The following is a 25,909-nucleotide window of genomic DNA, read 5'->3' on the forward strand; positions in this document are numbered from 1 at the left end:
TTGTCAAGAAGCTGTATTAAAAATATGTTGCCCTTCTACTCTAAAGAATGAATAAAAGATGCATTTTCCTCAGACGTTTCTGGGTCACTAAATGCAAACAGGTTAAGTGTGCGGACTCTTACCTGAGAAAACCAGATTTGATTCCCCACTCCTCCACTTGCAGCTGCTGGAATGGCCTTGGGTCAGCCATAGCTATCACAGAGCTTGTCCTTGATAGGGCAGCTGTTGTAAAAGCTCTCTCAGCCCCACGTACCTCACAGGGTGTCTGTTGTGGGGGGAGGAAGGTAAAGGAGATTGTGACCGCTCTGAGACTCTGAGATTCAGAGTATAGGGTGGGATATAAATTCAATATCATCATCATCATCAATATCATCAAATATTTGGGTCCAAGAAGTAAAAACAATTGGAGGCTCACCTGGACATTGCAAAAAAAGGTGCAGGTGGGTTCAGAGGCAAAAAAGCCATCGCCAGTTTGTTATATCTTAGACAATAAAACCTCTGTTCCAAGTTTTAGGGGCCCATTTATTAAAAAAAACCACAACAAGATAAAACAGCTTAAAACAACACCTCCCTTCATCTTCATGCCATAGCCACTTCCTACATCCTGGTTTATAAATATACCTCCTTCCTCAGTTACAAGTTCTCTTAAAGCAACATACCTACATGCAATTTATGTCAATTTGTGTACATTGTCTTAATGGATATACTTCATTATGAATGTCATATTAGGGTTTTCACAAATCTTGGAATATTTGATAGGAGGTAAATATAAATAGGATGTGCAGTATATTTTACTTGCAAGGTTGTGAGCTGGGGAGCTGGAGTCCACTAGACAAAAATACTTGGCTCAAGTGAAGACATTCCCTGAGGCCCAAACATTATTCTCAATGGGCCTGCCTATAGTGTTCAGCAGCAGCCTAGTTCTGTCCTGTGCTGCATCTGTTTGAACTGTAACTGTATTGGTCACACATGTAATCTATTGTACTTCCAACTTGGGTTACATTTAACCTACAATGAATGCACCAATCTTACAACACTGTACAGTCAATTTTGGAGTTATTTGCTGCACATTATGCTGGGAAATCTAGCCTAAACTGCATCACAACACAAACACCAGACATATTTTGACACAAGGAAGAAGAGTGGAATGTGTGCCGGTGAAATAGTAATTGCAAAGAAGTAGTTGTGTTAGTCATAATAAAACAGAAGTCTAGCAGTACATGAAAGGCTATTGAAGAACATGGAATTCTGGTCAGTGTTTTTAACTCACAAATGGAGTGAGTTACTATAGAAAAAGCTGTCACCATGTGGGGAAGACCAGCTACTATCTTGCCCCCTTTTCCTTCTCATTGCCACCACCCCAGATAAAATTAAGCCTTCTCATCGTGGGACTGGGATCACTTGATACTAATGCTGCAAGAGAGAATTACTTTAGCATGCCAAGTAGTCAGGGTAGGTGGATACGGAAATGCACGGACTCTAATTAACTTTTTTTCTACAAGGCACAAACTAGGACACTAAAAGACAAATCTAGGTGCAATAAACAAAATGAAAGTTACTAATTAGGTACTCATCCATGCCATATCCAGTATTCGTTAGGTGCATGATGTCCCCTTCCTGAGGTCTATCACCAGACATCTTTAGCATCATTCCCATCTGTCATCCTTCATTGCAAACACACACAAGAGAACAGCCCAACATGACCAACCCACATCTTCTCTAATGAACCAACAAACAAAGGAAGAGCTCTCCTTTTTAGACCCCTTCCTACATGGACTCTCAAGTTTGGGCTCAAGCCCACCAGAACATGGACCCTCCAATCAAGAGGTGTTAACACATCAAAGAGCTAGTGTGCTTTCCCTATTGGTTGTAAAGGATGCTCTCTATCCAGTATGCTCGTTTAGTCATGTAGCAGGAGTGTTCTTTATATATTAGCAGGAACTATGCCACTTTAGTACCTACCGGCGTTTTATGGAAAGCCCTGTCTATGCAATACTTTTATTGTACTGTGATAAACAGAAGGAGGTGAGACTATGAAAAAGAAACTTCATTCTAGACACATTTTGTCACTCAAGCCATCTATAAATTTAAAGCTGTTTCCCTAGGTTGCTGTACAACAGCATGTAGAGTAATCCAATCCTAGCCAATAACAGATATGCCTAACACTATTCTTTCTGCAATCGTAATACACTTCCTTCCTAGCTGGATAAATGCCAAGTTAAGTGGCAAACTACACCCTACCGATGGATCCCTTTCCATCTTCTTAATAATTAATGTAACAACCAGAACCAAAAACTTATCAAGCCAAGTCCTGATTGATCAGGAGGCTGAAAGAAAAATTCTGCCATCCAAAGTAAGATTCTTTAAAAAGGGGAGGATTTACCTCAGGTGGAGTAGGGCTAAGAAATATTTGTTTGGGGAAATTCACTCCATCATGATACTAATTTTGTTGTGGGTATGTGGATCCTAATTCTTAGTTCAGAGTTTCTGAAGGACTGAGCCGTTGACTATAGATCTGTCAGGAGTGGAGGGGGTGGTTTGCCAGTGAATATTCCTGCATTGCTGTTCCCATCTTACTGGGCCTTGGGAATGGCATCCACAGTGCTTCAATATGCAGTGATTTGGAAGCATCAAGCAAGTGAGACCAAAAAGATTGCTGACTGGTTGAAGCAGCTAAGATTCTGTACCACAGTAACCAAATTGAGAACCCACAGTTGTATAACTGTAACCAATCAAATAAAACAGCAACCGTGACGAGTGCAATAAGCAAAAAAATGTACAATAAAGTATTATTCAAAACCACATTATTTCCTTTATCATAGAGATCTGTGTAGAAAGTAAACAAATTATCACAATGGGGACCAGTTCCACTGCTGATCGCACAGTATCCGTCACATTCAAGCAAGCACAAAAAGGAATCTAAAATCAATTAATACAGTAGTCTTCAGGATGATCAATAATATATAGATCTTATATGCCATCCAGACTTGCTCATGCAGCTTCCAGATCTGGCCAGCATTTCATATATGATCTTAGTCAAATAAATATTTTAAAAATGAACTGCCATTAATTTTAAGGTTGCAGTTCAATCCACTCTGCCAGCTACAAAAATACTGAACTTTTGTTGTGTCTACAACAGACTGGAGCCTCATCCCAGGACCATTCCCCAGCATCTCCAGTTGAAAGGACCAGGTGATGTGAAAGGCCTCTGCATGAAACCCTGGAGAGCCACTGCCAGTCTGAGTAGGCAATACTGACCTTGATGAACCAAGGGTCTGGTTCAATATATGGCAGATTCATGTGTTCAGCTGAAGACAGAGTTAGATATTTGCTTTTCTGTTCCAGAAATGAGATTGTTGACCGCACTATTCATATATCATCTTCTCCCTTGTAGCTTGTGCCATTTTTTTCCTCCTTGAGCCTGAGTATTTTCCCAGCTGGAAATACATGGGTAATGAAGGCTCATTCATTCATTTCATGCCAGGCACTTGTGTGTATGTGTTACTATGGGCAGAACTGCTTCTGATGAATTAATAAGTACTATTTAAAGAGTCTAGGAAAGGAGGCATCTGAGGATGTTTGGTCAGACAGGAGTCTCCTTAGCCATTTTCTTAAGCTGCATTATCCACAGCTTAAAATGTGAGAGGCCCTGCAGTAAAGCCTGCTGTGCTACTGAAGGGCTGAGAAAGAGAAGTTGTATATGGCAGGATTTGCTATTGGTCAGCTTGTACATTCAGAGCGGGCAAAGGCTCTTTGCGGTCTGTGTTGCTAGGGAACACAGCCCAGCGATTGCTTTGTTGTTCAAAAAAGTTTATTTACTAAATCATAAACCTGCTCCAGCTATTGCAGTAAATAATTTTGGGGATGGAGGAATACCCTTAACAGCTATGTTTACATTCTGTTATCCCCAATACACTTTCTTGAAGAAGTTATCTTTGTGATCAAGGAACTGAGCGTACTCTGGGTTTTGGTTCCTCATCCATCACACAGAGATAACAGTCTTGGACAGCCTCATAAAGATGCCCCAGAAGGATGAATATATGTATCACCATGGTGTTCATAAAGGAGGAAAGGCAAGATAAAAATAATAACTAGATGTAGTGTGGGGCCGCTGAATATTAGAGCAGAATTTATGCGATAAACCAATGGAAAAACAGATCTTATCAAGAGTTCTGGAGCTCATGGAGGAAAACAAAGAACCATTAAGGGAAAGTAAGATGTATTCTAATAATTGTAACACATTTGCGAATACCAAAAGAAACACAAAATAGGATTTTAGTAACTCTGCCTTGACAATTGATGTGATGTCACAGGTCAAGGCTCTGAAATGCAACTGTAATGAATCTACAGCTGACCAAAATCACAGGTCAAGGCTCTGAAATGCAACTGTAATGAATCTACAGCTGACCAAAATCACGCTTATACAGCAGAAGTTCAGTCTTTGTCTCAGTGAACAGAGATGAACCCATGCTATCTGGCTGGTCTTGGTGCATACAAGACTTAAGGAACCTGCTAGGTAAACATGTGCTGTTTGCAAGAGGAAGGTTAACTGAACTCCAGTGATATGTGGTCCCGAATTATCAAAGCATCTTGGGCAGCCTTTGAAGTCTTCTTGATCTTAACAATAGAAGTGTTAATATGGAGATTAAACACTGAGGCAGAGAAATGGAGTGAGTGAGAGGGTTCAATTATTTGTCAGGGACATAAAAGAAAAAATAGCCATATGACTGCAGATTTTGATATGCAGGTTGCTGTCTGAAGGTGCAAATTGTGGTTCAAAAGAGCAGTTGTGACTTGTGAGTAACAGTGGGATGGGAAATCTCATTTCCCTCTTCCTCTCACTGCTGCCTCCAGCTTCCCTTGCTTAGGTCGCCCTACCCACCCACCTGACACTGTGTCCACCCAGTTCTGTTCATTCATACCTGCCCATGAACCCACTTACCTTTTCAGTCACTGGTCCCATTGTGCCTGTTTGACTATTAGGCATACTTTAGTTGTCAGGTGTCAGGCCAGCATGGTGTAGTCATGACTAAAGTGTCAGACTAGGATCTGGGAGACCCAGGTTCAACTCTCCACTTGACCCTGAAAGCTCACTGGGTGACCTGGGGTCAGTTATTCTCTCTCAGCCTAAACTACCTCACAGGATGGCTGTTGGCGAGGATGACACTGAGAGGAGAATGATGTTGCGAGCAGCTTTGGATCCCCAGTGGGGGAGATTAGTGGAGTATAAATATCTAAATAAATGAAAATGATCTCTACATGCATTCAGAAACAGAGGAGAGCTGTGTTTGGTAATCACAGTTGTAGATAGATTGTACAGTCACCTTGGCTTTCACATCAGTAGGAATTTACAGATAGCCATATTTTTTCATATCAGTTGATAAACGTCAGTAGGGTCTTGCCTGATTTAAATAACTAAAAGGCTCAAATATGTTTTGCGGTGTGAACTCTTGCAGATGCCCTGTAAGAATTGGCCCTCGGTCTGTTCTACTTTCAAGGATGTCTTGAGGAGGCAACAGTGATTCTTTGACTTGTTGTCTCTTGTGTGTGTGTGGTAGTAGTCAGGGGTTGTTTTGTAGGAAAAAAAGGTGGTGCAGCTCATCCAGGGATTGTTATGCAGCCGCACCTACTGTCCAATGGCCGAGGTGGGAAGGAGGAGGGGGAACCCTCAGAAAGGTTCAGGAGCTGCACTCCTGGGAGCTGCTGCTGAATCTGAGGCCTGGTAGCAGTAGTGTCTAGACAAGGCCATCTGTGCTCCTGAATCTTTTGCTTCTGCTGATTTAGAAACTGGCAGAGAGCCAGCATTGTACAGTGGTTAAGAGTGGCTGACCCTAATCTGGAGAACTAGGTTCAATTCTGCAGTCCTCCACATGAAACCAGCTGGGTGACCTTGAGTCAGTCACAGCTCTCAGAGCTCTCTCAGCCCAAAAAGATAAGTCTAGCTTACTCCCTATTGGTGCTTAACACTAAAAGAACTTAAGGCTTCCAGACAATCTTCAGGTCTCTTGGCTATACCACACACAATGCCATATGATTATTAGCAGCTGGCATCAGCAGCCAGGAATCGTTTCTCTCAGTTACATTGGATGGATGGCTGCACCAACCCAATAGTGATTTGAACCTTTGCAGTATCAAGGATAGACTACTGCAATGTGGTGCTATCATTAAAAATTGCTCCAAACCTGCAATGCACATAGAGTGCTGCAGCCCTTGGAAGCTAAACAGGATCAGTCCTGCTCAGTACTCGGGTGGGAGACCACCAAGGAAGTCTAGGGTTCCTGCACAGAGGCAGGTAATGCCAAAACCAACTCTGAATGCCTCTTGCCTTGAAAACCCTGTGTAAGTCAATTGTGTCTTGACAGCAAAAAGAAGCAAGCAGGATAATATACAATGAGTTTTTGCCTCAATTGTATTGACAACTGGCATGGTTCAAGGTGATGGCCTTTGCCTTTTTAGACCCTTTCATGACATGGAATTCATATCTTGGAGAATGCTACTGAACAAATGGATCTTTTCACTGTCAAGTTCCTCATCAAGGGCTCCTCTCCAAGTTCCTTCTGTTTGTAAAGTATGTTGAGCATGGAGCTAGCAGAAGGTGGTAGCCAGAGGGATCTGTGTGTAGCCGCCCTGAGCCATCCGTGGGAAGGGCGGGATATAAATCCCAAATAAATAAATATAAGGAGGCTGATTTTTTTTTAAGCTGCTGTTTGGTTACTGGGGTTTGTTTCTTCTTTTGTAAATACAACTTGAGAAAACTAGGAAACAAGGGTACAGATGTATAAAATAAATAAGTTGATTAACACCACTCAAGTTTATTAACAGTTCCTTTTTCGTCCCTGGGTGGGTAATGCTTAGGAAGGAAACAGTCTCAAGAGTATAACTGACAACAATATTTTGTTTGTTAAAAGACAAATTTTACGTATATGTACATAAAATGGCTATGCAACTTTTAAAAAACTGAAAACTGGAACAATGAGCCTTATAATGACTAATATATTCACAAGGCACATATCAGGAACACTAAAATGTAGTATATCACATGAATCAAAAAGGGATGAGCCTTTGAATGTATTTCACGCAGACCCACTAAGAACAACAATTAGCACAGATCCAAATAGGCAGCCATGTTGGTCTGAAGTAGTAGAACAAAATACCGGTAGGAGTCAGTGGCACCTTTAAGACCAACGTAGTTTTATTCAGAATGTAAGCTTTCGTGTGCATGCACACTTCCTTGTCTGAAGAAGTGTGCATGCACACGAAAGCTTACGTTCTGAATAAAACTACGTTGTTCTTAAAGGTGCAATTGACTCCTATTTTGTTCAACGATTAGCACAATGATGGAAGAAATCAAGCTTTGTTTTCAGATTTTCCTTCAGCCTGTCTAGTTAAAAGCTAAAGCCCTAATGCAGTCATAGCTATGCGTTTCAGTTCTGCTGGTGAGAGTTTTATAATCCAACAGCTTGGACTGGTTCCCTATTTAAAGTCTTGTTGCCCATCTGTAAACCCAAAAGAAGAACAGCATAACAAAGAAACTGGAGAGAGAGAGAAAAAATTAAAAAGAAGAACGTAGGGTATAAAAGCCACAGCATTTCTGCACATGAGAAGCTACCTATGATTTACAAGGTGGGAGGCAGAGAAAGCGCTTGCCAAAAAGGTCCTGCAGAACTACATATTTTATTATTATTTCCAAATATATTCTGTATGCAACTTGTACATTTATCAAGGTCACACTTCTAGTTATCTATAGTGAAACAACAAAATACAGAAAAATTCTTTATTACGCCAAAAGCAGCCCTGGGTCAAAAGACTTTTTTGAGACATACACCCTGCCACCAATTACTTCTCAGGCCATATTTCTGAGGTTGCAGGAAATACTTATGTTTGATATTAAAGCAGAGAAATCTCAAATGAACTATAGGCAACCAAAGCACTGACTCCCACAAAAGTTCCCTTGAGAGCCTGGACACCCCCTGAAAATGGCTCTATTATTTGGCTTCCTGAGGACACATTAAGATCCTGGGTACAATTAACAACCAAGGTTTGCAGGGCAATAATCAGCCTTCTAAGGCCATGCTGGAATCTGCCTTACAATTCAGACTTCTCTGGAAACCTTATTGTAAGTAGGAAACACAGTCATTAACCATTTCCTGGCCTTTGTAAGCATACATTAATCAAGTTTGCCACTCAGGTAATCCAGTCATCCTGCCCAGATCCATTCCACCTCCCCACTACCCCACCTAGTACCCATTGTTCCTCTCTCCTTCCCTATGACTATTTTTTCTGCATTTCCTATTGTCACTTTTAATAGATCCATTAGTGATAGCCAAGTTTCTGACTTTTCCCCCAATGTAGGAAACCTTCCTCCAACGACAGAGCAATCCTGAAATTTGGCCTAATGACAGAAAGGTCCAAAATGCCGCCAATAGAATTGGACCCCAATAGTAAATACCCAAGGCAAAATAGCTTCCACTAGGAATAATCTAATGTGGTGGTTGTAGCTAGTCTCATGAATGCTTGTGTGCGTTCATATTCTGTCTGGTTACTTGTAAAGTAATTCCCCAAACTTAGTTTTAATATCACTCTCTTTCTCTCTGTCTCTGCTCTTTCTCTGATATTTTAAAGTGCCCAGGTTAAAGCTCAAGCATTGTCTCCATCAGTGTTTGCTAATCCAAGTCCTTCCCTGAGTTACAGTTTAATCTTATTTAATTTAAAATATTTTTATGCTGCCTCTCCAAACAAATCAGGGTCCCCAAGATGCTCATTTCAAGCACAGGCAAAAGATCCCTTGACACAGAGGTCTGAGAGTGCATGTGTGAAAAGTGTTGTCACATGTATTCTGAGCAGGGCTTTTTTGGTAGAAAAAAACCCAGCAGGAATTCATTTGCATATTAGGCCACATACCCTTGTTTTGCAAAAAGCCCAGCAGAAACTCATTGCATATTAGGCCACACCCCCTGACACAAAGCCAGCCGGAACTGCGTTCCTGTGTGTTCCTGCTCAAAAAAAGCCCTGATTCTGAGTATTTCTGATAACATTTAAGAACAGAGAAAGGATTACCTCCTGCCCCTTGCATATTTATCATTCCAGAGTACAGAGCTGTATCTGAGGGTTGAAGCCAAGGCTTTGTAACCCATGAAACCATCTTATTACTTGGCAGAATAATTAACACAGCAACAGTGCACAACCTAATTAAAGAGTAAATAAAGCTTTATTTAGGAATTAATATACTTGATAGGAAAAGAGGAGAGACAGAGATAGGTTCCTAGCAACATCTCTAGCTAAGAGAGACGGCAAGACTGAGTGTGGCACTTCTGAGAAGAAAAGGGAGGTTGCCCTGAGAGTAGCAACCTGAAGACAGGCAAGGAATAACACTTAGCAGGAGAGAAAGTGCTGGCCTCACTATCCTATCTAATTGTCTTCTTGCTGCCCACTGCAGGGCCTTCTTCTCTTCTTCTTCGTATACCAGACATTGCCTTTTCCAGCAATACTTAATCAAACATTAGTCTGTCAAGGTCAGACTTGTTTAATCTGACTGGCAATGCCTCTCCAGGGTCTCAGGTTTTTTACATCACCTACTGCTTGACCGTTTTCAACGGAGATGCTGGCGACTGAACCTGGGTTTCTGCATGCAAGACAGATGCTCTGCCATTGAACTTTGGTCCATCCCTAGTTATCCTTTAATTAGATATGTAAAGGGGATGATGACTCCTTCAAAGTGCAAGAAAGGATCACCCATTAGGCACAAAAGCAATAATTATTTAACATATATATGCACCCCCTCTTGCTCAGATTGTCAGGAGGTTTGGAGTTGAGTGCCTATTCTGATGACACTCATACCGTTTTCGCACACAGCTTACCACGCAGTCACGTCCCTGTTCTCTCCACAGCATCCGTCGGTTTTCCCACCATCTGCGCCGAAGTTACAGGAAGTGCTGCGGCTTTTGCGTAGCAAACGTAAACCGCTAAAACCCAGTTTACGTTTGCTACGCAAAAGCCGCGGCACTTCCTGTAACTCCGGCGCAGATGGTGGGAAATCCAACAGATGCTGTGGAGAGAACAGGGACGTGACCGCGTGGTAAGCTGTGTGCGAAAACGGTCTCAGCTTTTTCTCCTGCTAGATCAGCAGCTGGTGGCAGGGCTCTCAGCAGTATCCCAGCATTTCTGGATGAGGTAGTCCAGTGGTTAAGGGGGGGGAGGTTTGGCTGAAGCTGAATCCATCCAAGATGGAGGTCATGTGGCTGGGAAAGACTGAAATGATAGACTTGATTGTATCTAGTGAACAGCTGTAGACTCTGTAAAGAACATCTTGGTATGGTTTGATTCTGCACTATCATTGGATAAACAAATGTCCATGAGTACGGTCAGCATTTTTTTTTTTACTTAATGCCAGGCCTGCCAGCTGGTTCCTTCTTTGTCTGGGTCAGACTTAGCCACGTTGATCCACGCAATGATCATCTCCTGATTGTACTACTGCAGGTGCTCTACACCTTTGAAAACAGGTGGTCCAGAATGCAGCTATCAGGTGCTGACCAGAACACTATAATGTGTTCATACTATTTCAGTTCTGTGGCAGCTGCACTGGCTGCCATCTAGTCTCTGGCTCCAATTCAATGTGTTGGTGTTAGCCTTTAAACCCTTAATAGTCTGGGACTCTCATATGTATGGGACTGTCTCTCATTTACAGCCCCTCACACTCCTCTTGGTCATCTTCTAGGGGCCTCTTGCAGGTGTCCTGCCCCAGGATGGCTCTATTAGCTGTCACCAGGGGCAGAGCCTTCTCAGTTGTAGCCCCTATCCTATGGAATGTACTCTTGGATGACACCCATGCCCTGTTAGGTTTCAAAGAGCATGAATGGCCAAATCATTTAGGTTGGCTTTTGGAGTATAATCCAATTGCGTGGTCTTTGTTAACAGTATGATGCTAGCCAAGTATTTTAATAGTTTGATATTTTAACATTCATATTTTATACTTATCATTTTTGTTTTGTTTTAATTTATTTATATGATTTTAATGTTGTAAGTCTCTGTGAGATACTTTGGGTGAGCAGCAACAACAACAAAAATCTAAAACCAATCAATAAATAGCTGCATGGTGGAGTCTCTATCTTGACACAAGAGGAAATGATGAACCAAGTTGGATCTGCTGTTGTAATAGAAGCCCAGCCTATATAACTCCCTACGAATACATTCAGGCTCCCTAAGAATACATACAGCATATGTTTGTAAAATCACAGCATTGCTTTGTCCTGTTGGAATGTCAGCTGCTCCAGCGTCTTTTTTTGCTTCCCATCTCTAAGTCATGAACAGATCTTTAGTCAAAATTGTCCCCTAATGAAAAGGATTCTGTGTTCTCTGATGGGATGGATAGATTAAACAGTGTGGCTGCTTCCCGGCACTATGTGACAATCCGTGATATATAGTACAAAAGCATTAAATATGCTAGAAATTAAGATGAACTACAACTCTCGTTTATGTTAAGAGGAGCCCACATACTTGAATAAACTGTCACTTAAACCAAATAGTTCAGTAAGATTATTTGTAGTATATTTGTGGCACTCAGCAACAGAGCTTGAAAAATAGGCTGTATTGTTGGGTATGCATTACTGTAAACATACGTATATGAATGTACTTTTTTGAGGGGGGATTCACTCTCCCCTTTCTTTGATTCCTATGAACCAGTCTGTCTTCCTAGCCCTGTTCCAACACTGTAAGCACTTTACAATACTGACTCCTGGCTGACCAGCAGTTTTAAGAATATGTGCTTTGGATCTGTATGGGACCTTTCCAAGTTGATTACCTGAAGATCAGATTGATGGCTACAAAACTGCTGGCAGTTGTACAACAGATGTTGTAAGTAGGAAAGACAACATCCAAGTCACTCCTGGAGGTACAACTGATCTCCAGACTACAGAGATCAATTCTCCTGAAGAAAACGGTGGCTTTTGAGGCTGGACTCTATGGTGTTATTATACCCTTCTGAGTCTCCTGCCCTCCCCAGGCTCCACCCCCAAGTTTCCAGGACTTTCCCAACAAAGAGCTGGAAGCCCTCGTTAATAAGCCATCCATTTCTCAATACTTGTATTGATGTTGTAAGCCTCCTTTTTTGTTGTTTATATGAAGAAAGAGGACAGACTTCTGTGCATACTATAGTAAAAATGCAGCTGTCTTCATGAGATGTCCTTGGTGTACATGTGTACAGAACGTGCAAGTACACTGGCAAACATACTTCGCAAAATGGAACAGGGTGCGTTTTGAAATTTCTGGGTAGTGTGGTTAATTGACCCCCTTTCCAGTTCTTCCACTAAGTACTCCTGACATTTCTGTGTTTATTTTGGGGAGGGGGTACATAGTTAAGCTCCTGCCTGCCATTTTGGATGGATGAAGGCAGGCCTTGGATTCAGCAGGAGTTCACAGGAGCACAGCTCCTGAACCTTTCTGAGGATTCCCCCCCTTCCTCCCCAGCTTGTTCATTGAATAGTAGATGCAGTTGCATAACAATCCCTAGATGAGCTCTACCACCTATTTTTCTACAAAACAACCCCTGGATGAAGGCTAATAAACTGAAGTTTAATCTTGATAAGATGGAGGTGCTACTGGTAGACAGAAGAACTGACCCAGGAATTGAGGTGTGTCTTGTTCTGGAAAGGGTTGCGCACCTCCTAAAGGAGCAGGTTCATAGCTTGGGGGTGTCCTGGACCCAGGCTTCCTGTTGGTTGAACAGGTGATAGTAGTTGTTGGAGTACCTTTCACCTGATTTGACCTTTCTTAGGCGGAAAAGATCTTGCAGCTGTGATTAGAGTTGCCAGGTGTTACCTGGCTGCTGGCAGTGAAGTGTAGTCCTATGTCCTGGAGTTTTTGGCATCATCATGTCTGGCATGTGGCACTGGGGATGCACTATCATTTAGGGGAGAACCCTATGGTTACCATAGAGTTCCCCCCTTCCCAATAATAGAGCATCCCCCATGTGACGCGAAGGAGCTCTTTGAGGGCAGGGTTCCGCCTGCTGGCCAGTTCCATGCCAGTAGATTAGAGGTCCTGAAAGCAGAGGAACCCCCATCCCATCAGGGGAATGGGAGCCCTCACTGTGATACATTCTCTGGTAATATCTAGATTAGATTGTTATAATATGCTCTAAGTGGGGCTGCTGTTGAAGACTGTCCAGAAGTTTCAGTTAGTACAGAATGGTGACTGGAGTGGGTTGTAGAACCTATATCACTCCAGTCTTGTTCCATTTGTTTGCTTCCAGGCCCTATTCAGGATGTGCTAGTATTGACCTTTAAAGCCATTTATGGTTTGGGATCAGTATAAGCTAAGAACCGCCTACTCCTGTCTGAACCTACCTGGCCACTGCAGTTATTTTCAGAGTCGTTGTCATCTGAGGTGGCAACACAGGAAACGGCCTTTTCAGTTCATGATTCTAGAGCTGGAATTCCTCCTTCAGTGTCTTCTGCCACTAGGTGAGGACTGTTTTGTTTTGTTTGACATTCACTTATTGACCCGTCTTTCCGTTTATGTTTTAATTGGTGGTGTTTGTGTGCCTGTTGCTTTCAAAGTTGATTTTTAGTGTCCTTTTTTAAAAATGTTAATTGTCTTTAAGGCCCTGATTGGAATGAAAGGCAGGATAAAAATGTTTTCAGTAGAAACAATAAATCCTTCCCACAATTCACGCCCCCCACCATCAATGTAAGAAGGGAAATAAAGAATTGGAGAGTCTCGTTCCTCACTAATAAGAAATGTTCAGGCTGGAAAACATTCTGGCTTTGCATTCACTCACAAAAGGGTAACAATTCTAGCCAGTTTGCAAATCTGATTAAGATACAGACGGGTGTAGAATACCTTAATTTTGAACCTCCAAGTCCCTTATTTTACACCTTAATTTGCTTAGACTCTAACATAAAACAGAGTATCTCTCTCTCCCTTCTGCTTCTTGCTGCCAGATGTTGCTTGAAGATTGGCACAAACAACTTTGCTTGGAAGGAAATACAAGAACCAATCCCATGGGAGCACCTTCTGATAGATTCCCCCCCCCCCCCCCATCTTACTTTCTGTAACTGGAAATGTAGCCTTCAGCAGGTCAATTAACTTCTGACTGGCCATGTGCCATGGAAACCCGTTCTTAGCAGACTGGCTAAGCCTTTGCTTAGTTTGATGTTTGCTTTCTTTCTTCTAGATCAGAGCTAGGAGACAACTTTTGTGCTGCCGTTACGATGTTCGCTGTCTCCATGTGATTTTAATGCTGACCTGTCCTTAATTCTTTCGCTGCTGAAGCTTGGCCTCAATAAAAACCACAGCTTCAGCATTGAGGGCTCTGCCTTGAAGCCATAACATCTTTTTAGCTTCATGCATTCCAAATGTGGCATGCCCCTGATGCCAAAAAGTACATCTTTGTGGCAGTTGGATAGTTTTAGGAACCGTTAAGAAAAGCACTAAATAGAAAGAATATCACTGCTAGTCAGAACAGCTGCAGTACACTGCTGTGGTCAAGTGGCTTGGTGCAGCCGTTCTGCTACTGGAAGAATGAGCTGTAGGCTTTGAGCCATTTTTGTGAACAGCCACCTGTTTGGCTGCAAGTAAGCCTGGCCTCCAGGCATGGGTATTTTTTTGTGAACTGGAAAGCAGCTGGTTCTTATTCCTCATTTATGCTGCAGGTTACTAATACAGTGAAAGGGTAGCATGGGCTCTGCAAATCTGTGAGGCTGAAATAGCCATCCAAAATGTTTCCAGGCACCTCTTGATTCCTCTGTGGTTTGTCAACAGGCAAAAGAAATGCAGTTTCCTTGCTCATTTTTCAGCAGTCTCCTGCAGTCCAACAGCAGTCCTTCCTATGAACATTTATAGTGCAATCCTATACAGAGTTAGCACCTGTCTAAATCCATTTGTGTGCATGCATGTGTCGTTTGAACTTGGAAGTATTATTGCCTCCTGTTTACATGATCTGCGCTTCTTTCCTGTACGTGTTTGCAAATCTAAACTTAGCTTGACTAGTGTGAGACTTAAACTGCAACAACAAAAACCCTACTCCTGTTTTTTACACTACTTAAAACTGTACCTGAAACATTAATATTATTTGTGTATAACGTTTCCTCCACTAGGCAAGTGGTGAGCTCTGACTGCTGTACTCTTCAAAGGTTCTTATCATCTGAGTTGAGCTATAGTTTTATTCTGTTAATTCAACTGCCAGAGAACAACCTTATGTTTTTAAGTAAATAGCAACTTGCTAGGATGCCGCAGCAAAATTATAAAATAACTTAACTTTGGTTCTCCTGTGCCATGGTTTCTTCTTCTCTGCAGTTCAGTACTACCTCTGCTAGCTTATAAGTTTAAAAGAAAAGGGAGAGAAGATGCACCAAGCACAGAAGCTATTAATAGTTACCAAGAGAGGTTTGGATAAATTAGAAAAGTGTTCTTCCTCTTCCAGAGACCTGTGTTTCAGCCTGTGCAATATTCCCAAGTCTGTGGGAAGCCCTGGGCAGGGAGTGAGTAACAGGCAATAAAGTCCCCTGTAGCTTCAGTTGTGTGATGATGGGGCTGCCTAGTGCAAGCAATTTGGCTAGACTGCATAAGGCACATGCTGAGGCCACCATATAAAATATGATGGCAAATTCCCAGGTCCCTTTTTCTCTTGGGAGGTGGCAGCTCAAAACTGAGATATTCGTATACTCTGTGGGCGTTTTCGCACTGACCTTAATCAGCTGCGATGCCCCTCTTCACCGCGCAGGATCGGCGCGGATTTCGCACTAATTGCCGCGGAGCACCCGGAAGAGCCGGAAAGTCCCGCGGCTTTTGCGGCGCAAACGGAAACTGCCAAAAACCAGTTTCCATTTGCGCTGCAAAAGCCGCGGGACTTTCTGGCTTTTCCGGGTGCTCCGCGGCAATTAGTGCGAAATCCGTGCCGATCCTGCGCGGTGAAGAGGGGCGTCGCTGCTGATTAAGGTCAGTGCGAAAACACCCTGTGACTGGTAGATTCTCTGACTTACATGGCACAAGCACAATGAGCAGCTTCTACTGAGCAAAATCAGCTCAGGAGATAATGTTTTACTTTGCAGAAAACAAGCATTAAATACAGCACGGGCAACAAAGTCTTTCTCCGAAGAGCAGCCTTTCACTTGGAGAGTAGCTAATTTGAAACCAGCTAGAAATGATTTTGCATAACTGGACAGTTGCTCCAGTTTCACTCTGGGATGGGCTTAATTGAGTCTCTCTCAGACACCCGTGTTTCAAAGGGGAGGGGAGATAGGACAAGAGTAAGGTTCAGAGAAGGCAGATAAAACAAAGATAAACTGGGTCATATTCTGCTTGTCCTGAAGAAGTGAGCCCCTTTTCTTCCCTCCCATCTGGCTAGTTCCAGGCGTTTGTGTTGCGAAGATGTAGTGTACTCTGGTGTACCTGCATGCCTAATGCCATTAATCAAAGCCCCCCGTCCACACCTGCGGAGTGGCTTATGCAGCTGGTAGTCACCAGTGATGGACAGTGCCGAGGTTCTTGTGGGGGAATCAAGTTTACTAATGCCTGGCTTGGGGAAATGCTGATGGGTCTGGAGATGAGGTTCTCATCCCTGGCTGAGTGTTCAGTTAGATTTCGAGAGAAGCCAACATAATAAGTGATGTTCCAGAGTGGCCTGGAAGGTCCTGCAAGCACCAGCCATTAATCATGGCCTATAAGGGGCCTCAGAAAGTCAGACAAAGGAGTCTTAATTAAGATATGCTGGAATGCTCCTGGCAATCAGGCGAGTGTCTCTTTCGCTTCCATCTTATTTCACATAGTCTGATCATGATTCATTCCCTAGTTTGATATTAGAAATGGTTACTCTCTGCGCCTCTGGCTGCTCAATGCCTGAGGATCTAGGAGAGCTTCAAAATGTGGTCCTTGGTGTGTAGGGGGGAAGGGGTAACATATAGGGGAAACAAATGAGAACCTGTTTGTGCAATAAGATTCACCTGTCTGATAAATGGAAATTAGGAGAGTTGGAATAGTTTCCTAAGCAAAGCATTTCCTCATTTGGGTTGATACGTCATGGTAGTTTTATATCTTGATATTTATGTTTCCATTGCCTAAGCTGGCACTCATCATATTTTTCTCCCTTCCTTTCTCCTCTCCCAGTCCTTGCTGCTCTTAGCTCTGGTGGGTGCTGTATTTTTGGGCCTCAACCTGGTCTTCCTTGCTATCTATCTGATTTGCCTGTGCTGCTGCAAAAGAGAGGAAGAGTCTGAAACCAAGAAGTCTAACTCCTGCTGCATCACCTGGACTGCTGTGGTTGCTGGCCTCATCTGCTGGTGAGTTCCATTCAGCTTGTGAGAAAAACGAAGCACATGATGGGGAATGTGATGTTTGCTACTTTCACAGTGGGGCCGGAAGAAGAAGAGTACGTTTTTATACTCCAGTTTTCTCTGTCTTAAGGAGTGTTAAAGAGGCTTACAATCACATTCCCTTCCTCCTCCACAAGGGACACCTTGCGAGGTAGGTGGGGCTGAGAGAGTTCTGAGCAAACAGTGACTTGGAGACTGGAGATTTCCCAGGATTACAACTAACCTCCAGACTATGGAGATCAGTTCCCCTGAAGAAAATAGCTGCTTTGGAGGGTAGACTCTATGGCATTATATTCCTCCCTCCCCAGGATCCACCTCAGATCTCTGGGAATTTATCAGCTGGAAGCTAACAATCCTGTTTCACAGACAAATTGTAACTAGGTCCTCTAGGAATGATCTTAAGTTAATAGAATAATATGTGGTGAAAGCAAGCTCCTCCTTGCAAGCAGAGCTTTTGTTGAGCAGCTGCTTAGGAACAGCCAGCCTGTGTTACTCTGTCTGTGAAGAATGCCCATGTAATAGCTGCCACTGGATGTTTCTCTCCTGTTGAAAAAGTGGGCTACCAGTATGTCTCCTCAAGTCAATGTTATGAGTATGAGGCTGTGCCCAAGAGAGCCATCCCAAATTGGCATAGACCAGGTAGTTGGAAGTTGTTAGAAACATTGCTCAAAGACATGGTGAGGAATCCTTGGGGTGCTTAACTGCTAGGATTGCCAGCTCTGGCTTGGAAATTTCCTGAAGATTTGGGATTTGAGCCTGGGAAAAATATACTTGGGGAGGGGAGGGAGCTCAATAGGGATATAATTCCATAGAGTCAAACCTCAAAGAGGTGGCTGAATAAAGCCTGCCCCTGTCCTCCCGACTGCTGGTACTCCAAGTAAGTCTTCCATCCAGGAACTTGCCAGACTCAACCCTGCTTCGCTTCTGAGATCTGATGAGATCAGGCTTGCCTGGGCCATCCAGGTCAGGGCATGAAGTGGAATATTGATGTGAGGAGATCATGTTTTGACATTCTCAACCTGATGCTTGTGACGTGGGGAGACTCACCTATAAGGTGATGCCGTATGTTTTTCCTTTCTGAACATTCAGTGGAGGGAGGAGAGTGCTGCTAAAAATGGCAACTAGATGTCAGCCATTACTTCTAGTTCTTGACTCATCAGGAAAAACAACATGATTAGAGAATTAAATAGGAGGGGTTTGCGGGGAAGTGGTTGGGTGGTTTGTGTGTGTGTGTGTTTTTAGAACCAGTGTAGTTGGAGAGACTAGGGTCTCTGAGAGACAAGTTCAACTCTCAACTCTGCCATGGAAGCTTGCTTGGGTGGCCTTGGGCCAATCATGCACTCTCAGCCTGACCTGCCTCACAGGTTTGTTCTGAGGATCCAGTGGAGGAGAGAAGAACAATCTAAGCCAATCTGGGTCCTAACTGGAGAGAGGGGCAAGATATAAATGAAGTAAATAAATACATTTACTTGAAGTGGAGGGACTGGTTGTCTGGCCCATACATTCCCTAAGCTTTTGCTGAGAGATATCTATATCGGGTTGCATAAAATGAGAGATGTGGGAAGAAATGGATTTGTGGTTATTTCACACACACCCCTCCCCTGAGACTGATATCTAAGGAAGCAGACTGTACAGGCTACCCTAAAGAACCATTTGGGGCACTTTTCTAATTTATGGCAAGGGATTATTTCTGAGCGGAGTAATGTTCAGTATCTTGTGGATATGTGCTTGGGTTTTTATATTATCTCTCCAAGAAATCCTCCTGAGGAGGCTTTTTCAAAATATAGCATAATAAAAACAAAGTTTTACATTATTAATTAAAATCCAGCATTACAGGCTCAGCCACAGCATACAAACATAGTCCACTAAAAATTTCAACCAAAGACACTCTACATTAGTATTACGAGACCCCTTAAATAAAAGCCTGGTTAAACAGATACATTTTGGCTGGCACCTAAAAGTGAACAGTGTAGGCACCAAGCGAGCCTCAAGGGGACAGGCATTCCATAAGCAAGGTATCAATGCTGCTTTGTGTCTGGTCACCATCTATCTTATCTCTCAATATGGGGACACAGAAAGCATGGCTTGTGTGGCAGATCTTAACATGGGCTAGACAATATAGGAGGAGGTGGTCTGTCAAATATCTTGGCACCAAGTACATTGTATTTTTAAAATTATATTTACTTCACCTTTCCCTTGAAAGAACCAAGATAGATTACATCAAATATAGATATACCAGATTATCAGCAGACTTTCTCAGTGGGGATGAGTAAATCAGTTTTCCAATCTGGCTGCTATGTGTCTTGGATTTGGTTCCTGATGTGTAAACTGTAATAATAAGTGCTCACGTAATAGAGTTTGTATGTGAGGGATTAACAACACAAAAAATGTCTTTATGTGAAGGAGCAGTTAGCACAGCTGGTTGTCTGGGGTCACATGTGTTTTATTTGAACAAACGGGAAGATGGGTTCCAGACACCTTTGCCAGAAAGCCATGGCATTGTGGCCCTGGGCATTAAAACTGCACAGAACTATTCAGGCCATCCACATCTCTGGTGTTTTCAACACAGAGGTGGACTTATCAGGGATGTTTACTTAGAACCAGTATTTGCCCTTTGGGGAGGGGGGTTCCAGAAATGGACTTTTTTGCTACAAGAGCAAACACCAAGGCTTTCGTGTTTGAGGGCAGAAAGTAAACTGGGCTCCACTGGAGATGCATTCCAGATCCTGTGGAGGGGTGTTCTGTTCTGCGCTTTCCCACTTTTCCCGTTGCTCATCAGGGTTATAAAGAAAATTAAGGGAGAAGGTATAGATGTGATCTTTCTGACCACTTTCTGGCCCCACCAGAGATAGTTCTCTGCCCTCATGGATATGACAAGGCGGGCAGTACATCTGATTCCTGAGCAAACTGGACTTAGTGAGCATAGGCCTGGTGCTTCATCATGATGTCAATCTGCTTAGTCTTTTTCCATGAGGTCGGTGAGATCCTCTTACATTCATATAAACCATCCACTAGGAGGTTGCATCTTTTAAAAAGGAGATGTTTCTCCTAATTGTGCTGGGGCAAGGATACTTCTCCCTCTCAGGTACCTCTGGCAGTAATTTTTGAGTATTTAGTCTTTCCAGGGGTGGAATTCTAGCAGGAACTCCTTTGCATATTATGCCACAGACGCCTGATGTAGCCAATCCTCCAAGAGCTTACAAGGCTCTTTTTTGTAAGTTCTTGGAGGATTGGATACATCAGGGGTGTGTGGCCTAATATGCAAAGGAGCTCCTGCTAGAATTCCACCCTGAGTCTTTCTAAAATCTGAGGATCTGTCCTGAGCTTTGCTTAAAGCACATTTAGCAGCCATATTTTGTGATCATGTGGGCCTGGAAGAGAAGTCTGTTTTCTCTCACAGACTGTTCAAATGATTCCTCTTTAATACATATCCACCAGGAGAGCCACTCATTCCTCAGTGGTCCCTGTCAGTAGTTTTGTCAGAACTGATGTTCAAGCTCTTTGAACCTTTGGCCAGAAGGGTCAGCAAAGTAGCAGTGCTCAGGATGGAGCCCCCCCCCCCAACATTCCTTAATGTGTTTCAAGAGTGGGTGGTCCAAGAGTGGGATGGAACCCACCCCTCAAACATTCCTTAATGTGTTTCAAGAGGGGGTGGTTCTACGTATAAGCCAGTTTTTGCCCAAAGTTATCTCAAGAGTCCATCTTTCCCAAGAGATTATACTACCAGTATTCTTCCTGTCACCAACTACTGGAAATGAAAGGGGCTTACACACCTTGCATCTAAAGAGAGCTTTATTGTTTTACTTTAAAAGGACTCTTGATTTTAGGCCAGTTTAGGCTCAGGCCATTTTTAGGCTCAGGCCAGTTTCCCTGTGTGTTATACTGGACCTAGTAAGGATAAGAGAGCTTCTTCCCACACTTTATCTATGTGGATCATGACATCAGTTAGAATGTGTTATGCACAGGCTGGACTTCCATGCCCATTGGGAGTGCATGCTCATTCCACCAGAACAATTGCTTTCTCTACTGCCTTTCTGGGTGGAGTTTCCTTGCTGGAAATTTGTCGAGCTATGACATGGTTATTGGCAGATACACTTGTTGATCACTACACACTGGACCTCCAGGGCAGAAGAGAAGCACAAGTTGGTTCTCCAGTCATTATTCTAGTGACAAGAGCATCGCCCACCACCTGGTGAGTAGGTTGTTAAAATTCCCATGTAGGATTGCACAGAAGATTGACTATGAAAACAAGGTTGCACTTACATGTAACTGTTACTCATCAAGGATCTTCTGTGCAGGCACACATACCCTCTCTCCTGCCCTGCTGTATGCTCTCTTGTCTGATGTCAGTGTCACTAGAGGAACTGAGAGCAGAGATGCTGACACATGGGAACATGTGACCGAGTGCAAACAGGCTGTTCTGGCTGCAGTGTATAGCACCCCCTTGAGGCTTTTATCTAGGAAAACCACCCCATGGCAGGCCTTCTCATGCACAGTCCCCATGTATGCCTGCACAGAAGATCTCAGATGAAAGTCACAGTTAAGTGCAACCCTGTTTTCCTAAGCATTCCAATCAAGTGTATACCCTGCAAGTGTATACAATGAAAGCTAGTCCTTTGGGCTCATCTCTGCATGGAAAGGTTATCAGAAACCATTTGAGTGAATTTACATTGCTAGAAAAACAGTCAGCAGTTAATATGACTTGGGGAGAAATTTATCTTTTATGCTGGTAGGGTAACTATTTGACCTGTACCAAGCCAGTTAAATTGCCTGAGAAATAAAATTGCTTTGCCCTTAAGAATACAATTACTTATGTCAAGTACCCTGCTTCTTGCAAGTGCCCACTTTGAAGCTTGCAAAAAACCTAAATCCTCAGAGGTGACCTTCCAGGTGTGTTATAAAGAGGAAGTGGTAATGAAGAGTGCTGTGGCCAAGTTGTAGGCCATGACTCAATGTCCATGCATGTGCGAACACAACCCTTCATGTGGTTCCATCATGGAAATAAAAACTTCTAACATTATTATTTATTCTCTCCTTCCATAGGAAGGAAATGTAACACTATTGCCTTATTATGGCAGGGAGGGGGAATGTGGAGAGAGGGGACTCTGAAGCAACTGTCCACCGAACTGAAGAATGTCCAGTCTCCCACTCTGGCCTCTTCTAAACCTTGTTTAACCCCAGCCACCCACAATCAGGTAAAAGGGAGGTCACAAGCATTGATTAAAGAGCTGGTGACAGGAAAGCTATGTGCTCCCTAAAGGTCTTTATTTGGGAACCTGATAGACAAAGTGGGGTTGCCAGGTCTGACTCAGGAAGTATCTGGGGACTTTGTAGGTAGAGCCAGGAACAAGGTTGTGACAAGCATGACTGGTTTCTGAAGGGAGTTCTAGTTATCACATTTAAAGGGACCATGATTCTTTTAAATGTCTTCCTTCTATTGGAAATAATGGAGGAATTGGACCTCCAGTCTAATCATTTTGAAACTTGGGTGTGTGTTTTTTTCAGGAGAGGCACCAGATGTTATGATGAAAATTTGGTGCCTCTACCTCAAAAAACATGCCCCCAGAGCCTCAGATACCCACAGATTGATTCCCCATTATATACCCTATGGGGACTGGTCTCCATACAGTATATGGAACGCCCAGTGGACATCCCTCCCCCCTGCTTTGTGACAACCCTGAAGCAGGGGGAGGGCCTCCAAACCAGGGGATCCCCTGTCACCAACTGCGGATTGGCATTTGGTAACCCTAAGATGAAGGCTGTAAGTATTTGTGAAGTAAGAAATTGTTTTTCCATAGGTGGTTGATCAGAGAGACAAGACACAGATGTAGATGAACAATAAAGGTTTATTTAACAGATAATAAAGTATTAACCGGTTAAGGATCTTATGTAGAAATGTTTCAGTATATAAACTGAACTGCTTCTCAACTTCACCCCCATAGGTTACAGGATTTTCCCGATGAGAGTAACCGCTTTGTAACTGAGCCTCAGTTAATCTAAATGAACCCTGAGCAAAGATTTGATTTCCCTTTCTTTAGATAGATTATCTCAGTGGGTTCAAGGTTGCTCTTCTACTATGCAGAGCTCCTGTCCACAGAACGTGTATACATAATTTAGGAATGTAGGTCCCTTAGCATGATGCTTATTGGTCTCACTGAAACAAGGTTTCTTCCCTTAGCTGACCACAACCCCTAATTAAAACCTGGCTAAACCAATACTCTTATCCATAACTACCAAAATTTCCCATCTGAGAAAAAACTTTCCCCCTTCCTCTCTTAAGCTGAGGCTGACTCAGACACTCCTCCCATCCAGAGTTATTCCATAAGCTTTTGTCGGCTGACAATCATTTATTTATTTCTGTGTTAAACTGCCCAGCCTCGTAGGACAGGGTGCAGGGTGGTGTACATCAAAATACTCATCAAAATACAATAAAAGGTTAAAATCACAAATAATAGCAATACCAGTCAGATGGCGATAAATCTGCCAAGTAAGCCACTGCCGGGGTGGGGAGGGCAGGAAAAGCAGGTGTGCCAGCCAGATAGAAAACCACCTCTGTCCTCAACCAGATGCCTGGTAGAACAGCACTACCTTGCAAGTGCTGCAGAGCTGCATCAACAGAGTTCCACCAAGCCAGATGTCTCTTGGACTAGGGGCCTCCAGCAAGTTCTTATCAGCAGACCTTGAGGCCAAAATCATAAGGATCGGTTCAGAACCCTGAAGAAGAGGTGGGACTTTCAAGGGATGTTTGACACAGGAGAATTGAAATTGCTGATGATCATGTCTGCTCAGCAGTTTGTGGACTGACAGTCTTGAGTCATCCTGACCAGCTTAGCTGCCACTGAGGTGCCCATCCTCTTATGCCAAGGCATGTTTTAACTCATTTTAATGAGATGGAGAGAAGTAATGGGTTAGATAAACAGAAAATTCTGGCTGCAAAAATGTAAATATACTTTTAAACAACTGGGGTTCTTTAAATACTTGGGCAGGACTTCTAGTATGGAAACAACCTGCATGTAATCAATAACTACAGATGAAACTGCAGCCCCATATCTGCATACTACTTTTTTCTGCCATGAGTTTTCTAGAAAATTTGCATAGCACTCTCTCGGTACAATCCTAAACAGAGTTACACCATACTCAGCCCATTGACTTCAACAGACCAGAAACAATGTACTTCTGCTTAGGATTTCACTATCTGTGGAGTATCCCTTTGCATGCTCATGCCTTTCTCAATCAGCTCATTCAATTTTGCTTTGCAGGACTTTCCAGCAGTTTAAGTAATTAATTGTTTGAGAGTGATCCTAGTTTCCAAATTAAGAGGAAGGAAGGCATTTTTTTTTCTAATTCTGTTAGCTGAATAGAATTGTCTGTGTCTAGTAGCAAACATGCTGATTGAACTGGCGTGCTGCTCCCATGACTTGTCTTCTTCCCTAACCAAGGCACATGACTTCCTGTGCCTCGAACTTGTTGGAATTCTTGTTGTATTACATCTTTGCAGTAACATAAATGTATACGTTGTGGATGAGGGAGATTAGTTGGGCAGAGTAATTCATATAAAAGTGCTTTTTATATCCCCAGGGTGTTTTGATTGCAGGCACTGCAATGAAGAGAAAACTGTATGCTAACTATTGGACAATGGGCTTCTTTAAATCTTAAATGCAGGGCAAAACACTGATCCAGAGTGCAGCCCTCTGCATCTAGTTCACTATTATAGTTTCTGCTTGGAGCATGCTATATAATGCATAATTAAGCAAATTTGTTGGGAATCTATAGGGATGGAAGATCCTGAGTTAGATTTATTCTTTTCAGCCTATTACTTTAAGTTGATTTGACTGTCCTTCTTCCTCCTCCTCCTCTTTTAACCCTCAGCTGTTTCAGGCCCTTTACCTTCTTCTTATCTCTCAAATTTTGCTGATGTCTCTGTGCATCTTTGAACACTTTCAAGATAGCAGGATGTTCTATGGTATGTACAGTGTAATACTGTTCCACCCGTCTAAGGCCTCACTAAGTAGTGTTCCGCCCTTCTAAGGCCACAGGCTTCAATGGACTTAAACTAGGCATAACTCTGCTTAGGGCCTCGCTGATGGTTGTCGTTTCTATTGTCTTAGTGCAGATCTTTACCTTAGAAGCAGCCAGCCAACTCCAGTGCTGCTTAGGGCTGTTTCTCACATTATGTTTCCCATGTGGTAAGGTACAGGTGAGGCAACAGTTTCCTGGGGAAAATATTTTTGGAAAGACTGATGGTAACTTACTGGTTTTTACCAAGATATACTGTGGTAAACTAATTATTAATGTAGTAAGATAGAACTCTGCTGCATTGGGGGAGGTTGCTGATACACAAATATCAATTCTGGCACAATAGATCAGGTAAGAAATTCTGAGGAGGGCCATAACTCCGTGGTAGAGCATCTGCTTTTCAAGCAGAAGGTTCTAGGTTCAATCCCCGGCATCTCCAGTTAAAAGGTTCAAGTGGTAAATAATGTGAAAGACCTCTGCCTGAAACCTTGGAGAGCAGCTGTCATTCAGAGTTGACAGTACTGACCTTGATGAACCAGTGGTCTGATGTAGTTTAAGATAGCTTTATATATTCCTGTAAAAGGAAC

The 25,909-nt window shown here is 42.9% G+C and overlaps 1 protein-coding gene across 3 annotated transcripts in view; it reads left to right on the forward strand.

The window, feature by feature from the left end:
- TTYH2 (tweety family member 2) overlaps positions 1–25,909 on the forward strand; it is a 109,475-nt gene that overhangs the window by 29,022 nt on the left and 54,544 nt on the right. For 2 of the 3 annotated variants that reach the window (XM_060252170.1, XM_060252171.1), the window contains exon 2: positions 17,101–17,273. In XM_060252170.1, the coding sequence (XP_060108153.1) occupies positions 17,101–17,273 (173 nt within the window). Of the gene's footprint in view, positions 1–17,100; positions 17,274–25,909 lie in introns of those variants that run through there. The other variant, XM_060252172.1, reaches the window with a different exon arrangement.

The sequence above is a fragment of the Heteronotia binoei genome, chromosome 13 (genome assembly GCF_032191835.1).
Source record: "Heteronotia binoei isolate CCM8104 ecotype False Entrance Well chromosome 13, APGP_CSIRO_Hbin_v1, whole genome shotgun sequence".
Classification (NCBI taxonomy): domain Eukaryota; kingdom Metazoa; phylum Chordata; class Lepidosauria; order Squamata; family Gekkonidae; genus Heteronotia; species Heteronotia binoei.